The sequence below is a fragment of the Protopterus annectens genome, chromosome 13.part0 (genome assembly GCF_019279795.1).
Source record: "Protopterus annectens isolate FY-2018-M chromosome 13.part0, PAN1.0, whole genome shotgun sequence".
Lineage (NCBI taxonomy): Eukaryota > Metazoa > Chordata > Ceratodontiformes > Protopteridae > Protopterus > Protopterus annectens.
In genome coordinates, this window is record NC_056747.1 from 901,597,993 (window position 1) to 901,616,696 (window position 18,704).

General features: G+C 40.1%; 1 protein-coding gene across 1 annotated transcript in view; it reads left to right on the top strand.

The window, feature by feature from the left end:
• LOC122787760 (breast cancer type 1 susceptibility protein homolog) overlaps nucleotides 1–18,704 on the top strand; it is a gene marked incomplete in the record, with an annotated part of 959,769 nt that overhangs the window by 597,441 nt on the left and 343,624 nt on the right. Inside the window, 1 exon segment of the mRNA XM_044054657.1 lies at nucleotides 15,049–15,089. Within this exon segment, the coding sequence (XP_043910592.1) occupies nucleotides 15,049–15,089 (41 nt within the window).

Below are 18,704 nucleotides of genomic sequence, written 5' to 3' on the forward strand. Positions count from 1 at the left end.
AGTCAGCTCAAATCCTTTTACTTATGTCAACATAAGTTAGGACAACATAACATAAGTTAGGATAACAGTGTGGCTCAGTGGTTAGACTTCTTCCTTACAGCTCCAGGGTTAGGGGTTCAGTCTTGACATCCAGTTACTGTATGTCTAATGTTTTCATGTTTCCTCTTTGTCTTAATGGGGTTTCTCTGGTGCCTTGTTTTTTTTCTAGTATATGTGTATCTTTGCTCTTGTAGTCTCTGTCATGGCAGAATAGGATCCACAGACCAACAAACTTGCGTTGTTTATCGATGAATTGTTTAACAGCTCATGCTGCTGGCCAGTTCCCCAAGCTTTGAAAGTATGTGTTTTGTCTCTTCGCTAGATCCGTGCTGCTCTTTTGCCTATGCTCCTTTTCTACCTTACTAATGCACCATGTTAATTCATCGCTTGCCTTCACATAACTTTCCAAGTGGTTCTGTCCCTTGTTCATCCAGTTTTTGTATAGTATTTCTTTTTCTCATATAACTGCCTCACCTCCTTAATGAGCCATGCTGACTTTCTCTCCTTTTTTTTTTGCCTTGGCCACCCTTCCTATCCTCTCTTTTCTCTTGAGTACCTAACATTCATTTTAATCTTCCCCAAGAGGATTGGTCTTTTCAGACTGGTTGCTTAGAAGCCCTATCTTTCTCTCTCCTGTTTAGTCTTAAATGTTGTCTCATGTTACAGGACACTTCTCTGAGTACTGCAAAGCTTATCCCTTTCTTTCTGCTGTATTTGTGCAGAAGAGTTTTTAGTTTGGGGATATTCAAAATACAGGATACTGACACTGTTAGATTGCACAGTGCTGACAGATGAAGAAAGATCTTATTATTTTTTTGTAGTTCGCTAGAGAAAGAGACTTTAATTCCTGTTACCCCTTCTGGAATCTGTGGTGGTAGAGAAAAGGACTGGAGATAATCTTGGATGAAACAAGGAACAGCCCTTCCAAGAAGTCTTAAGATCTATTTACTTGCTGCAGACCTAAATAAAGTGGAAATGGTGCCGTTTTCACCTTTGTATTCCTGGAGGGCATACTGTAAAGAACTGATTAACTGAAAATGAATAAAGAAACATGAGCTGAAATAATTACAAACCTCATGAGAGAGTTGTACAGATGTTTATTTCACTTCATTATCCTTGGTTGTGGAACATTTTGTAACTTGATGTGGTGTGTCAGAAGTTTTCCTTGTAGAACACTGTCCAATAGAAGTCCTGTCCTCCAAATAGGTAGTTCTTTCCTTTCAAACTGTAGCAAACTGCTTGCAGTGTTGTCACACACAATGCTAAGCAGTTCAGTTCTTATGAGAAAAAATCTCCTTTCCTTTTAAATTGTAAAGAGAAAGAATTTTTTTCTTAAACTGTAGCAACTTCTTGCTATAATTTATGCCACATATCGAGCACTAATGCACTTCAGTACTTTAAAAAAGTCATTTTTAAACTGTATCAAACTACTTGCTACAGATTGGCATGCACAGTGCTCTAAAGAGCATCAGTACCTTAAAAAAAGTTCTTTCCCTTTTAAATTGTAGCAGCAAACAGCTGCTATAGTTTGACACACAGAGCTAAGCACTTCAGTTCTGAGCACAAATCACTGCCATATCGGCATTCAGTACCAGTAATGTGCTGAAGGCTGAGCAGGTTTTGCTGATCACACCCACAAGTACTTTGTGCTTGGTGTGCCTGCTCCCTTTATCCCACCCTAGCTACATGGCTGCTGTCCTCCTCTGGCTTGCTTCATGACCCATCAGCTTGTTACCATTGTTATGATTGCAAAGTTTTTCTCAGTACTTGAGTACCTTATAAACCAAAGTAAGCATGAGCAAGCATGGCATGCCAGGAGAGATGGCCTTGTGGTGTTGCTGGACAGTACTGTATAGAAGAGCAATGAATAGGAGAAGAGTATAAGGCCATGTGATTAAGTACTGTCTTCAATGAGCAACAGAGGAGCTGCGTACACCTTGGATGGAATTTGGAGTATGGTATGGCATTAGTATATGTCCACATTCATCCACCTCTGTACTTATGCTGCCTAGGTTTGGCTTCCCGGGGAGGTCCTTCTCCCTATAAAGACACTTTCTTTACTGGTGGTTAGCATGCTATTTATTGACTGATGGATCATTGAGGTAAACTTATCAAATCTTATTTTAATGAGGCAAATAAAAGGGAGAACGCTGAACTTGCTTCTTTTCAGGGCCTCATGGTAAAGCCTCTTCTGGATTTTCACTGAATCAGGGCTTGATGAGTTAGTCTTATTGGATTGAGTCATTAAATAGTGGTCCACTGTCTTTATATGTAAAAGCAGAACACAAATTAAAAGTTCTAGCAGGTAATAATCAAGCCAGACCAAAGTACAATAAATAATAATAAAAAAAAAAAAAAAAAAAAGATTTGCTCTGATAAACACAGACCACATCCTTGGTTAGGTAGCTTTAATAAAACATATAGATAAACGACAAGCTAAATCCTTTCACAAAATGCTTCATCAGGTCAAAACAGGATCAGACATACACAATTCAATTTCTAAGGTAAAAAAAATCACATGTCCAGTGAAGACACATTCACAGTTAAATGTACATTGCTTACATTTCTGTTGTATTAGTTTTAAAACTGGTTTTAAGTTTACTTCTTAATTTAAACCTGGTAGTACATCAGCATGCAACTCATTAATGTATTTATACTCCAAATTTTCAATTTTGGTAACTGTCACCTCCTCTTTCAGGTGGAAAAATACCTGAATACTCATAAAAACAAAATAATACCATAGTTTTGAAATCCAGTTAGTAAAAAAAAAGATATTTTGTTAATGGTACGGTGCTATTACTTTGTGAAGGCTGTGAAGCCTTTTATTTCGGGAAAACTAGTTGTAAACTAAAGGATAGAATCTGTAACCATTTGCCTGATATAAGGAGATGAGGTTTGGCAAATGCATTGTTTAAAAACATTAATTCTGAAGGAAAAGGCCAAGCGTTTAGCTTGTCATTTATCTGTTTTTTATTAAAGCTACCCAACTAAGGATATGGTATGTATTTATTGGAGCTGATATTTTTTTTGTCATTATATATGTACCTGTAAATACAGTGCCTGCAGACTCCTCTTGGAAGAAAAAAAAAATGCTGTCATGCTCATTTTGGCTTCAGATCTCCCCTTTAGTGTAGTGCCCTGATGTATAATTTTAATGTATCGTAGCATGAGGAATTTTCAAAGGCTGGGCTCTTGAGCTCTGTGTAGATATAAGTAGAGTTTCAAAAGTTTTAGAGTGACTTGAACTAGAATTTTTTCCTGTTAGACAAAAGCTCCATGTAGTCACAACTTGTACGGCATGTCTTCCTTTTCTGGTTGAAAGTACCAGATTATTGGACTTCCAAGATGGCTCCACATTGATCAACAGCTTAATTTCAGCTCTCTCGCTGTGAAAAAGGAAACCGAGAAACAAGATCTAGTGATGTCAGCTTGAGTCAAATTCGGTTATTGGTTAGTAAATACATTGCCTGGATGTCAGCAAAGAAGACATTTACAGATCGTGAAAGAAAATCAGCTAGAAAAGGTGAAGAGAAAACACCATATCTGAAGAATCCTGTAGCTGTTCAGCACAAAGCTGTGTGAGCTTCAGCTTTGGTACAAGAGATGGCTTCCAGTAATTTATAGGAAAAAAATAAATCAAATGTACTGGGAGATGATTAAAATAAATGAAACATTGAAGGAGTACATCAACTCAAATGATAAAAGGCTAAAAAAAAAAAAAAAAAGCTTTAACTAGCTGTTCAAATGAATGGATAATACTGCAAAAATCAGAGGATGAAAAGAAGAAAAGGCTGGCTAAGCATAAGACTTCTCAAGAGGAGCCGTTTCAAAAATGGTAGAATTAGAAGACGGCGAGCACAGAGAAAAACCTGAGATTTTCTGCTATACCAGAGAAACTAGAAGAAAGACACTGCATTAAGTTTATGAAACCATAAGTAATCAACTGAACTGGCAGAACAGGATTTGTTTTTTGGAAGGGGCACATAGAATGTATGCTCCAAACCTGGCCATGAAAAAGCAGCCAACACCTGCATTAGTAATAATGCAATCATAACAGCAGAAAAGTTGATCCTGTCTAAACTGTGACAGAAGGGAAAAGAAGACAGCAGATTGTGGAAAATGATTATTTACTGTGCAGCAAGCAAAAGAGAAGCAATTTTATCTCAGCCATCAGAGAATGTAGAGGCGCAGGTGTGAGATTCAACCTGCTGAATCCAGCTGTCTTTAGAATATTTTTTGGGAGGCTCAAAGACATTTTTGGATGCAAACCAGGCTGAGGAGGAAGTAAAGTTTTTCCAACAAAACATGACCCAGTAAGTAGAAGGGGACTCTAATGCTCATTCTTCTGATAGTAAAGCTCATAGACATACCTTGCCAGTGATACCTTTTCCAGTATTCCAAAGGAAAATGCTTGAAACAAAGAAGTACCAGGGCTGACTTGAAGAATTCGGAGTACTTTGGACTTGAACCAGAGTCTGATGTTGGAAGACAGAGATGAACAGGAAGACCTGCAACATTGAAATTAGTGAATACATGGGAAACTGTAAAGCATCTATCACATTTGTGAAGTAAAAATGGCTGAGAAAGACTGGACTTTTGTTGGCTTTGCTAATCTTGTGAGTAGACTGTAAAGCATATACCCCACTGTGTCATTAATGTTTAGAAGGACATTAAAGGGGGGAAATGTAACTAAGTAAAACAATTTTTTGTTCTTTTTAGTATTTGTGTAAAACATTTGATAGAAACTTCATGTTATACACAGTAAAGCTGTTTTCTGTAATGTTTAGTTGGGTATTTTAAATGTGGGGATGTTTATTGACTGTATGTGTTAAAGATGTCAAAGTAAACAAGTACTTTTTAGTTGTAAGAAATATAGGCTTTATCATATAAGAGTAGTAGAAAGAATCATAGGTTTGTAGTAAAGTATTAGGCAGATGCTCTTGTGGGCCATTTTAAGCCTAGCCAATTTCCTTTCCAATGGTGAGAGTCAAATCCTGTACATTGTCTTTGAGATAAGCACCTTAACCAGTACACCACCCTCCAACAGGCTTAACAATAGCAGGTTTACTGTGAATATGTGATTATACATAAAATTAAGACATTTGTTTCATTTTTACAAAGTTGAATGTGTATAGATTAATGCTGTTGGTGTAAGCTATAAACAAGTGTTTTTGTAAGCTAGTAGGCTTAAAAAGTAAGACAAAATGATGATAGCCATGAAAAATGCTAACTTTTTTACATTTATAAATACAATAGCTTTTTTCCATTAGCAAATCTAGACTGGCTGTCAAGAAGTCTGCAGCTTGAAAGCAGTTGCATAAGTCTGCTCTGACTGAAGTTGGCAAATAAACATTTACATGGTGACAAAATGCAGGTGCAAGCAACTAGGTTTGACGGTTCTTGGCATTCTTTGCTGAGGGAAATGGAAAATTGAAAGGTGCAATTCCAAGCAGTTCAGTGAAAAATATTTTGAAATTATGGGAAGTGATCAAGAGAAACCCCCCCCTTAACAGCCTTAATACTTCAACGCATTTAATAGAACAGTGTGCAATTTAGTTTTACTTAGCCAGTGCACGTCTTAGGGTTAAGGGTATATGTTTTCTAAAAGTAAACGAGTTGTTTTTCACATATGGGAGGGGGAACAGAGAAAACAGACAGCAAACAGTGCAAGTTGGAACACAGGCTGTAGCATGTGCTTTAGCATGAGAACCTTAATTTTATGTTAGAAAATGACTGTGGGTGCAGCTGTCTTTGGAGCAATTGTTCCTATTCGGAGGGTTAAACTTCATTTTTTAAGATGGATATAGTTTTGTGTACATGTCCTACGTTAATAGGGGATGGGTACTCTGAAAATGTATTAAGTTTTTTTGTTTAAGGTTTGTTATTAAAGCAAAAAATCTTGAGAAAATGTGACATAGATTCAAATGGAGACAGAAAGAAACTGCTATACAAAAGATCAGCCTGCCAAACTGTGTGTGCATGTAACACAAAATTTGGAAACATGCTTTCAAAAACTCATTTATAATAAAAGGGAACAATGGCTTTTTATCATAATAGCTATGCTAATCATGTTATCCTGAAATGTAAATGGTGTTAAAGGAATAGGCAGAAGGGAAAGATGATTTAATTATATTAAGAAATGCAGAGTGCAAATAGCACTGCTGCAGGAGACGCATTTGGAAAGGAATGAGCATGTGAATTTGGGGGGGATTTCTGAATGGGTATTCAGCAGAATATCAGGGACAAAGGGGAGTATTTATTTATTTATTTTTATTTATTTAACATTTGTTGACCGGGAAAGTCCGACTAGGTTCCACAGATCCTGTTTTCAGTGGAGGCCCGGGGAGAAATGCTCCAGAAGCATGTCTTTAGAATGTGGGAGGAAACAGGAGTACCCGGAGGAAACCCACGCGAATGCAGGGAGAACATGCAAACTCCACACAGAAGGCACCCCAGCCGAGAATCAAACCGGAGAACCTCTTGCTGTGAGGCGACAGCATTAACCGTTGCACCACTGCACCGCCCGAGTAATAGTACTAATTGATAGTGGGGCTCCAGTAGTGATAGAAGAGAGGAGAAAAGACAATAATGGTAGATTTCTGATAGTAAGGGGATATTGGCAAGGGAGTTGGAGTTAAGCTGACATATGTTTATATTACACCAAAAACTGCTATTGAAGAGCTTAAGAAATGTTTTGAAGAGCTAATCAGCTTTCATGCAGGGAATATTACTTATAGGTGGGGACTGGAATTTATTTGCCATAGTGTGGATGTATCATGGGGACCTAGAAATGGGTAACAAAATATGGTATATGTATGAAGCTATTTGGTATGGAAGATGTAAATTCAGCAGTAGGAACTCTGACAGAATTTACATATTAATTCCCAATGTACAGTAACTGGGCTAGACTAGATACAAATTATATTATACAGGATTATGTGCATTCAGTTGCAAGCTTCTAAGGACATCCAGTAACTATTTCAGATCTTGCAGCGATAAAAACTAAGATAAAAATGCTGTGTAGTGAAGTAAAAGTGAGAGATTGTCGCTTTCCCACCTGTCTATTAAGAGAGAGACATTTAAGGAATGGGTAGTGGAAATTATTCAGGAATTAAGGAAGATAGAAATATCTTCAGAAGTTATATCTAGTGAGTGGGATAGAATGAAAGTGGAGTTTAAAAATAGGGTAGAAATAAAAGAGAGAGATGGTAAGACATGATGGGAACTACTTGGAGGGATTGACAAAGGTTAAAGTATTGGTTAATAAGGGGAATCTCACACAACAATAATGGCACAAATGCAGAGTGCTGAGAGAAAATAAGGAAGTGTCTGGATAATATGTATTAGTTTGGAAAGATTGCTGTTAAGCAGCTATTTTTGATAACTCCAGAGTGCAAAAACTTTTAGCATAATGACTTAGACAACAGAGAGTAGAAAGAGTTGTCACCAAACCCAGGGAGCCTGTAACAAGACAAATAACCAGAGATTCTGCAGAAGTATTAGAGATATTCTGGGAATTTTATGAAAATTTGCGTAAAGCAAAGAAATGTGAACATCGACATAGAGCACAAAAGGAAACATTTATGGAAGACTTAATTATTCCAAGGTTAGAGACTGATGCGGCAAAACAACTAACAGTTAAGATAGGAGAAGATGAGATAAGTGTTATATAATCAAGCTTCCAGAAAGTCTTAGAAGATTTTGTTTAGCAGTATTATAAAAGGAAGTGGAAGCACCAACATGGAAGAAAGCTCTGGTGTTTGTATTGCTTAAAGCTGTGAAGACCTATCAGACGCATTTCAATTTTAAACCATGATTATAAAGTGTGTGTCTATACAAGCTAAAGGAATGGCAAAGGTGTTGCCAAAATTTGTAGATATAGATCATTGTTGTTTTGGAGGGGAGGCAAACATTTGACAACATTAATAGAATGATGATGCTCTAGAGGGAAGCAGAGTGTAGGAAAATACCACTGTTGGTGAGTCGTGATGCAGCGAAAGCATTCAACAGAGTAAGCTGGGATTTTGAGTAGGGCAATGGAAGCATTTCCAGTCCCTGATACAATAACAAGGTCAATTAGGAGGATATATGAGAGATCAGAGGCATGAATTGAAGTGAGAGGGTCCTGTCTGATAAGTGGTTTGAACAGAAGAACCAGATGGGGGTGTACTCTTTCCCTTTATTTGCCTTGTATTTAGAGCCACTAACAAAAGAAAAGGGACTCAGAAATTCAAGGATATAATTGGTATGGTAATCGAGGCAAATTGTCTTTATTAACAGATGATAGTGTTTTGTACCTTATAAATCCTGAAAAGGACATCTCAGTGTGTGCAACATTTTGATACAGTATCGTGTCTTTTCAGATTATAAAATTAATGAAGATTAAACAAAGGCTGTAGCTGTAAATTATGCACCCACACATGAATTGTTTCAGCAATACCCATATTTATGGCAACATAAGATGAAGTACTTAGGAATATGGATTAAAAAGGCCTCTGTTAGGGCAAATAAGGGTATGTGGGAAAAGACTAAACTAAAGATAACACAAAAACTGAGAAACTGGAAGCTCTTGTTTATGGATATGAATAGTAGGCTACAAACAGTAAATTTTTTGTACCTTCAGTTTTATATAAGAGTCAGGCATATTTTTATCAACTTGAAGGGAAGTTGTGGACAGTAATTAATAAAAAGTGGAAGGAATTTATCTGGGAAGGGAAGAGGGAAAGAGTTGAGTGGGATAAATCGATCTTTCCAGTAGAACGACCTGAGACGTACCTCCCTGGACTACATGAAAAGAGACATGGAAGAGCTCTGCGATCTTGTAGCCCAGGCAGGTATGACCCTAGCCCTGAGTAGCATTCTGCCATCACCCAGAATGATGCCGCAGTACAAGGACAAAATTAATGACTTCAACAATTGGCTAAGCTTCTGGTGCCATTCTAAAGGCATCCAGTATCTGTTTGCCTGGGATGACATGGTCGACAGACCACGATGCTTTGCCAGAGATGGCCTGCACCTGTCACCCCTGGGATTCCGGATACTAGCTAAGGTTCTTGCTGCCCCTATAGTGCCTTTTTTAGGCAAGGTTCAAATGACAAATTCACCACCATAACAGAACAGGCAAGCAAAAACTGAGGGTGATGCTACTCAATGCTAGAAGTCTAAATCTCAAAATCCTCTCACTAGAGAGGCACTTCTTAAAATGGAGAACATCGATATCTGTGCAGTGACTAAGACCTGGTTCAAGGCTCCAGAGAGCACCCCTGCACTTCCAGGCTATAACTCATACCACACTTTTCGGCCATGTAACCTGGACCGGAACACCAAAGGTTGGAGGTGTGTCCATATTCATTAAGGATATCCCATCTCCAGGCTAGTTGCTCAGCATAATGCAGCCGAGGTTATCCAAGTGCAACTAACTCTGGGCAAAACTGCAATCCAAGTTGTAGCTTGCTACAGATCACCCACCATACCACAGGATTCCCACTCCTCTTTTCTTGATGTACTGGAAAATATTAGGGTTCAACCAAATACCCTAATAATGAGCGATTACAACTACCCCACCATTAACTGGGAAAACTACTCATGTACCAACTCCTTCACTCAACGTTTTCTGGAATTCATAAACTCCAATGCCCTGGATCAACTTATCCACACCCCCACCAGGGGCAACAATATCTTAGATCTAGTCATTACCAGCATGAGTGACCAGTGTTCCACACCTGAAGTCAAGGCCTCATTGGTCCGATCCGACCATAAGCTAATTACCCTAGATATCCACATCCTGCCCCCACCCCCCATTAAGGAAACCATGGTAAAAAATTTCTCAAAGCCAACTTCATGCTTCTTAAGACAGAAGTGGTGAACTTCATGACACCCATGCAGATGGACAATACAGTTACGACTACTGAATCCTACACAATTGCACTTTATAAACACTTACATGAGTGCATAGATCGTGCTATCCCAAACAGAACCAAGACGCTATCCTCCAAAAAAAGGAAGCCATTCTGGTGGTCCCCTGCCATAAACAAACTGTACAACAGAAGGAAGAAACTGTTGCAAGAGATAGTAAAATCCCATGAGTGGAGGAGCTCCCTGGTCAGCCTCAGTAAGAAGCTGCGATCCCTGATAAAATCCTCCAAAGCTAGTTACAAAAACAAAATCACCACTGATTCTAATGACAACCACAAAGCATTCTATAGCTATGTCAAGAATCTCAATGGCAACACTCAGATCTGCTCGGAGTTGCAGCACAATGGCACTAAATATATAGAACCAACTGATATTGCCAACATCCTGGCAGATAGGTTCAGTGCTAACTTTACCCCCCTCTCACCCCCTAAAGAGCCCATCTCTATACCGGAAGAATGCAAAGTTCCTGTAATCATGGTTGCGCAGGTAAAAACCACACACTCCAAAGCCAAGAACACAGCATCCATGGGACCAGACAACATCCCAGGCTGCGTTCTACACGAACTACAGAACGAACTGGCACACCACCTAAGTACCATGTTCAATCATAGCCTCACCTCAGGCTTTGTGCCTGCTGAATGGCGCACAGCGACGGTTATCCCACTCCACAAGGGGGGAGCCACCACAGACCCCGGGAACTACCGCCCCATTAGCCTGACGAGCCTGGTCTGCAAGGTCATGGAACGTGTCATCATGGAACTTATAAACAAAGACATTGGTAATCTCCAAACTATGGACCCCACCCAGTTCGGGTTTGTAAAAGGCAGATCATGTCTCTTAAACCTGATAGACTTCTTTGAAGCAGTCACCAAAGCCATAGACAAGGGTAGGGTGGTTCACGCAACCTATCTAGATCTTGCCAAGGCTTTCGACACCATCCCCCACTCTGGAATTATAGATAAACTCACTAAACTAGGTATAAATCCGTATGTCACAAGATGGGTTGCCAACTATTTCACTGACAGAACCCACACTGTGAAAATAGCAGACTCCAAATCCGACTTCAGACCAGTGACAAGTGGAGTACCACAGGGTTCAGTCCTGGGTCCTCTCCTGTTTGGTATCTACTTCTCTGAAGTACAGGCTAACACAGAAGGTCTTTGGCTAACGAAATTTGCAGATGACTGCAAACTAGGAGCCATTATTGAAACTCCGGACGATGTGAACATCCTACAAAAGGGCCACACTGAGATAGATGCCTGGTGTCAAAGCCATGGCCTCAAGCTCAATGCCAAAAAGTGCATTGTCATCCCCTTTGGTAAAAACGCTGTACCCATGAACTACAACATAGGCGGTAGTATACTTAACACTGAAAGTGTGATAAGAGACCTTGGGACACAGGTGGACAGTAGTCTCTCCTTTGATAGTCACATCGCCACAGTAGTCAGAAAATCCTTCTACGTGGCACACCTCATCACAAAAGGTTTCTCATCCAGAAAAAAAGAGGTCATTGTTCCCCTCTACTCATCACTCATTAGACCCATTATAGAGCACAGCGCCCCTTTTGGTATGTACCTCATAAGACATCTACAACAACAGGAAAGGCCGCAGAAATACCTCACAAAGAGGATTACCAGCCTCAAACAGATGCCCTACGCAATCCGTCTCAAAAAACCTCCAGCTTTACTCCATCGCATATCGCCTACTCAGAGGTGATCTGTGCCTAACATACAAAGCTATGTCAGACCCAGAGCTGTTGGACATGCTCCACTTAAAAAAAATCCCAGTCCCTCCGAGCTACACGCTCTCAGGACCTAAACCTTGTCACCACAATAAACAGAACATGCCGGAGGGATCGATTCCTGTCCCAGAGACTTCCCATACTCTGGAATTAACTACCTATCTATATCAAACAAAGCTCCTCATTAGCACTCTTCAAGAAAAATCTTGATGATTGGATGGGAAATAGGAAATTCACCCTGGGGATCACCTCTGTGGCTCTGCTCGACAGTGGCACAGGAAAATAATTTTCTTGGGTGGCAGAAGTCAGGGTACCTTTTTGGCTGGGCTTGTGTGGGCCCCAGGACCGATAGCCTAGTACCTACCTATGAACCTGTGAGAACAAGGTCATTTAATATTGCCTGATTTGAAGGGAGATTTTAGAGTTACAAAGTTAAGGCTCATATACGTAAGACAATCAGAAGGTAATTCGAAATAGATGATGAAGCGGGGAGATGCTCAAGAAATGGAGAGGAATTTTAGATGCAGATCGTTAAGGATAATAACCATTCAAAATAGTATATTTATAAAGTAGCAGAAAGTACACTAAGAACAAAGCCAACACAAGAATAGGAGAAAGGAGATTTTGCTGATAGGGATGACAGCAAGTAGGAGGTACAGAAAATGTGTAAGAGTGGGGTGGAATTTACTGGGGTAACTAGCAAAGGAACCATTATATTGAGTGCAAATAACTGTAGTGGGAAAGGTGCTAGAGAGGGATAAGGCCAAGAAGACATTTGGATTGCATGCTAGAAGCCTACCTTCCCTACCAGGGATTGATATCAGGCTATAGGCAGAGTGAAAGACCTGTTCTGTTAGTTTTTAGTTGAATCTTGAACAGAAACTGCTATTAAAATGGCATAATTAGTAGGACATAGACTATTGTATGCTGATTATAAGAATCAGTCTGAGGAGGTTGGAAAAGACTGGGAAGAGCACCTGGAAAAGTAATTTACAAAAGAACAATGGGAGAACATGTGTATGGTTTCCAGTATGCAACAAAGTCCAGAAGGTTTAGGATTTTTGTTCCAAAGTATTTGAATAGGTATTGTTATATCCCAAACAAACTTCAAAGATTTTTTTCTCAGGTAGATAGACGTTGAAGGTGTGATGGAGAAGAAGTGGGTAACTGGGAATATGTTTTGGGAGTGTAATGAGCGGGGAGATTTTAAAAATCATGCACACAGTCAATCCAAACACTCCTCGCCAGTACAGCAAGTGCAAAGGCCCAAAAAAACAAAGCAAATCCAAAATATAGGGCCAGCACCAAAATGAAGTAGCCAAATATATATTTATTAAATAAACATATTCAAGATACTAAGGGTGTAAACCACCCCTAGTAATGCACAAAATGCTCCAAGAATATCAATTCTGGCCATAACCTCAGCTAGGAGGGTTTCCGAGCTGCAGGCGCTCTTGGCTATTGAACCCTTCATCATCTTCCATGCAGACAGGGTGTCTCTCTTAGAACTAACCCCCCTTTTATGCCTAAGGTGGTGTCTGATGTAACACTGAATCAGGCTATTCATCTTCCCACCTTCTTTCCTAACCCTCAGAACAGGGGGAAAAGAATCCTTCATTCACTGGATGTGCACAGACAACTTAGATGTTATCTGGATAGAACCAAGTCTCAGAAAGACTGACCAGCTCCTGGTCAGCTTCACCCCAGGGGCAGAGGGGAACCTATTTCTAAGCAGACCATTTTTAAATGGATATCCAACTGTATCCAATTCTGCTACCACTTCCATGGAAAAATTCCTCCCAAGCCTGTCCGAAGCCATTCCACTAGGGCAGCATCTACCTCCACTGCCTTCCTCAGGGGGGCCCCTACCAAAGACATCCTATAAGCTGCCACTTGGACTTCCATCCACACCTTCTCCAAACACTACCAATTGCCTCTTTTCTCCAAAACCTGGGCAGGCTTTGCCTCTGCAGTCCTGCAGGGCATGCTAGGTCCTACTTGGAGTAGTGCAAGCCTGTTCTTTTATTCCTTCCCTTCTATCATCCACCCTTCTTTCAGATTTGGGAATCTTCCCACTGTGTGACGACTGCAACAGTGAAACATGAAGCACATAGTACAGTTGTGTGCACTTACCCTAAATGTAGATGTCTGAGTGTATTCACTGTTGCAGTCCTGTTTTTCCCTCCCTCCTCCTCTATTTCTCTCTGTTTCCCTCAAACCTATGTATGCCTATGGGCATCCCCCAGGTTGTCCTTCAGGCCGCCTGAGCAGGCTCCTATAGGTTGGGACAAGAAAAACTGATATAATGGCGTCTGCTGCACTGCTTTATTATACTGACAACCTGACATCAGTCCCTGACGAACTGCAGCTGACACAGGAGGGACAGTCTTTACTCTGGTATTTGGGCCAGCCGAGGGCTGCCCAGCAGGGATAACCCACAAGTGATCACTGCAACAGTGAATGCACTCGAACATCTACATTTATGGTAAGTGTACAACTGTACTTTCTCACTGTGTTTGTGTGAGTTTCCTCTGGGTGTTCCAGTTTCCTCCCATATTACAAAGACATGCGTCTGGAGTGTTTTTCCCCAGGTCTCCACTGAAAATTGGCTTGTTCCTAGTCGGACTTTCTCAGTAAACAAACGTCAAAAATATATATATATATATATATATATATATATATATATATATATATATATATATATATATATATATATATATTGATAGAGCAAATGGCTGTAATTAGGAAATTATTTTTTTGAGCTAGGACACAGGATCTGAATTGCCTACACATAGTAAAGCTTTATTAAGTTTCATTCTGTCGATTGCCCAAAAAGCAATTACTTGAAAATAGAAATCAAAGTCTAAACCAACTGTGTTCTAAATATCGAATATTATAAAAAATAAAAGAACTGGAAAAAGGATCTTTAGAAAAGGGAAGGAGCGAATCATATAGAAATAAATATATGCAGAACATTGTTCAGGAGGAGGAGTGAGGTTTAAGGGAAGGCAGAAATTCAGCAATTGTTGTAATGTTGGACTACTGATGGAAAGAAAAGATGTACAATGTATGTAAATGGAAAAATATGTTAATGTGGCAAGTTTTCTTTTCTGTTAATGAATGTTTGCTTATGTTTTAAGTGGTAATTTAATAAAGCTGTTTAAAAAATGAAAGAAATACCAGATTATTTTTCCAACTTTTCTTAGGACTGCTTCTGCATAAAAAATAAATTTACCTTTTTTCATTTTTTTCAGAATTGTTTTGATACTGTACTACTGTTAAAATGCTTAAGTTGAAATTTGTACTTTGCAATTGACAGTTTTCCTGATGTGCATTTTTTTAATCCTTTAAAGGGGTTGTTGAGAGTTTTAAACAAGGAAGAATTTTGGATGAGGTAAGTCTGTTTGTACACTTGTATATATAGTTATCAAAATAATTTTAACCCTTTTAACAGACTGTATTGATGAAGTCAGATATTATGACTAGATCTTGGAGTGGTGGGGTAACATATTCAAAAGCGGCTCACAGTATAACATTGATGACCCACTTCAGTGTGTCCATGTTTGGTTTATCCTCTGTTCCTTTCCAGTTTGACATCTTTTTTCCTTGGTAGTTCATGTGTACACGGTGGTGATTGGGGGGAGGGTTACATGCGCTTTTGGTATATCCAATGCCACTTAAAAAGAGTACACATAGCATCTGAGCCCACCATATCTTTTTCGCCACTTGCACAACTTGGATCTGGATCATGATATTCACTGTGGAAGAGTCCCTTTGTTTGATACCTAAACCACGGCAGTCTAGTAAATGTTTATATGGCCATCTTAATAACAAGCTAAGAATGACACCAGCACTTACCTATACTACTTGGAAGAGGAACATGAAGTAAAGGACTGCCAGATGCTCATCCTGGCTTGGAGGGGAGGATCTTCTGGTCTCTCTTGCTAACTGGGAATTGTGAACTGCTGAAAGAGTCAGATGTAGAGATTTGTAGCAGGCATCCTCATGCATCCTTAAAATGCTATGCCAGAGCATGGTCAAAATGCAAAAGAAACAGAAGAGATGGTGGACGCCTACTGCTGGAAGCAAGTATATCTGAAAGATGTCCTTCCAGGCAGTATAGGCGAACCAAAAATATTAAAAGAAAAAAATGTATTTGCATTTTTTCAATCTGTGTGGAACCTGAATTAAATAATCAATAAAATAAAACAAGACCATAAAATAAATATATATATATATATATATATATAGTGGTCATGTCCATGCAATTTGCAAATCCCCAATTCACACAAGAATGAGTTTCAAGTGCCAGTCCAGGTGTCCTGATGTCAGAACACCACTGCCATCCCCAGACCTTCTACCTCCCATCAATTGATCCAGTGAGACCCTGATGGCATTTTCTGATAGTGAGCCTACATCCCCCACCAGAGGGCAACAGTGAGCCCTCTCGATTGCCCCTCATGGGGGATGATCTTTGTTATGCTGCAAAGAGGCTGCCCTGGTGATTGCTTTGGAACCCTTTAGGTGGTGGCAAAGCAGGTGCAGGCTGTGATGAAAATTGCTGCAGCACATACAGTTCTACTTTTGACACTGCAGAAGACGTGAATTGAAGTGGAGAGAAATGGAACAACAAAGGACAAATACAATGAAAAAGATGACTGAAATAGAGAACAACAAAGCATAATTAGTTATCACCAGGTTTTGATCTACCATTTTTAGTACAGAGCTTTGAAGGGGAAAATGCAGTCATCTGAGTAGTGGCAACACAAAATTGATGTACAGCCTATAAACATTCCTATCACAAAGTTATGTGGACTCTAAAGTGGGATATGCTGGAGTGTAGCCTGTCATCAGTGCAGGACAGCAGCACAGTGAACAATTGACAGCAGTGGGCATCTAAGCTAGGCAAAAATAGGCATTCTGTACAAATGAAATACACAGCCCCAAGGTGAGTATGAGCAGGTAGTATACACTGTACAGCCAGTACTGTGACGCATGTCAAGGGGTGACACCTTACCACATATTACATACCTTAGAATACCTGCAAGAATACTCCTGACAAACCTAAAATCAAGTGCATTTGTATCAGACGGCTCAAACTTTCCATACCCATCATAGGCGACGTAACTGGAACACACATGCAGTGGAATGGGCAGGCAAGACAGTACAACATGTTTGTCTGATAATGGAAGTGTGGCATACCTGCATGATGGCCACATAGGTATGAGGCATGGAATGCTGTCGGCCAGTAATGCATCACAGAAGAGACCAACACTTGCATGTGCAGTGTTCCACCTGAGGTGTAGTCCATTGTGTAGGTTGAAGGTACTTTCATAAATCCCTTACAGTAGGAATGACATCATTATACATACAATTACTAGTGCAAGTTGCATGAAACATAAAACGAAACTATAAGCAGTGATGAAGTTAAACAGCAGCAATGCAAATGTAAACTGCTAAGCAGGTGAAGCAGAGACATAACAGTAATTCTGTATACTTGCCCTACTGGACAAGGGATATCAGCCTCCTTTGGCACACACATTTATTTCCAAGTAACTCTTTTTGTGCTTTAAAACAGAAAACACAATAACTCTGCATACCCATGAACATCAGTAACTGCTAGTAGGTGTACAATAAGGCATACATCTATAAAAGCAATAATCAGTCACACATACTGTAGATCTCGAGTTCTCTCTTTCCTTAACCTCTTCATCCTATCAGCAGAGAAGGTAAAAATTATGCCTCTTCAGATCACTGTACTGATTCTTGCTCTTCTCACCAAGGCGCCACCCCCCCCCCCCCCGCCATGGTAAGGCAGAGCCAGGAATCCACCTTGTACTGGGGGCCCTCAAGCGTGAGTTCCCCATCAGTTGATCCCAGTAAAATTTTTGGCCACTCTGCTGCTCCTCACAGGAGTCCTTCCAGCATTGGTCTTTCCAGAAGTTTTAGCCACTTGCCAGGTTGATAGCTACAACAGGAATGATAGCTGAATCATGTTGATGTATGTTGTGGACACCATGTAACAGGTGATGACAACAGGCAGCATGGTAGCGTGACATATCACAGTACTAATTTACTCTGACATGACCACAGCAGGCATGCTCACAAGAGGAGAAGTAGGTACCTGCTTATCACATATAGTAGCATGCCTTTGCTGACATGTATACTGTACAATGACATGACAATGTGCTTCAAATCATAACACTGGCCTGCCATCATGCACCTCTGTTTATAGGCAATTACTAGGCTTGCAGTTTAGGCAGATAATTGAGGAGCCTAGCCCAGATTCTCAGGTGCCTCAGAACACTGTCTAGTTAAGTGACTTGCTCCAGGTCACACAGCTGGCAAATGAGGGCTGAGGAAATCAAACCCTGTACCACAGAAACTACAACGCACTCTCTTAACCCTTTCCAGCAACTGGCAGATCAGAGACTGTTTTGCAGAAGTTCTTGTGTGTGCAGATGTCATGGAGACTCCCAGACAAACCCGTAATGTCACCTCCTACCATGGTTATTCATTAGCAGGCATGAGCGCACTGTAGGGCTACTAACTCTACTTATGATTCAGAAACATTTCCCCTAAACTGCTTCCTTAGCATAATTCATTAACTGTGAGTCCTGTAATAGTATGATAAAACCACCATCACCATTGCTGTGCTCATCAGTCTACCATCCTTGGTACACTTACAGTAAGCATATTTTCAACAACGATTATTGCACTGTTCTGCAAAGTGGGAAGGTGTTCTGCATTTGACGTGGTAAGGGTACGCATTCCAGGAGCATATTAGGATGCAAAATAAATATATATACATTATTTGGGGGAGAGGATGCTCATCAGTAACCTACATACAGTGAAACAGAGAATAGAGCTGTTTGAATAAGAGTGTAAGAATGCAAAGCCCAGGTCCAGATAGCAGTTGCCTACCCCCATATACTGCTGAATGTTAGGCATCACCTAAGTACTCAGGAAGGATGGTGTCATAGACAGGGGATGTGTCAGAGTGCATGCT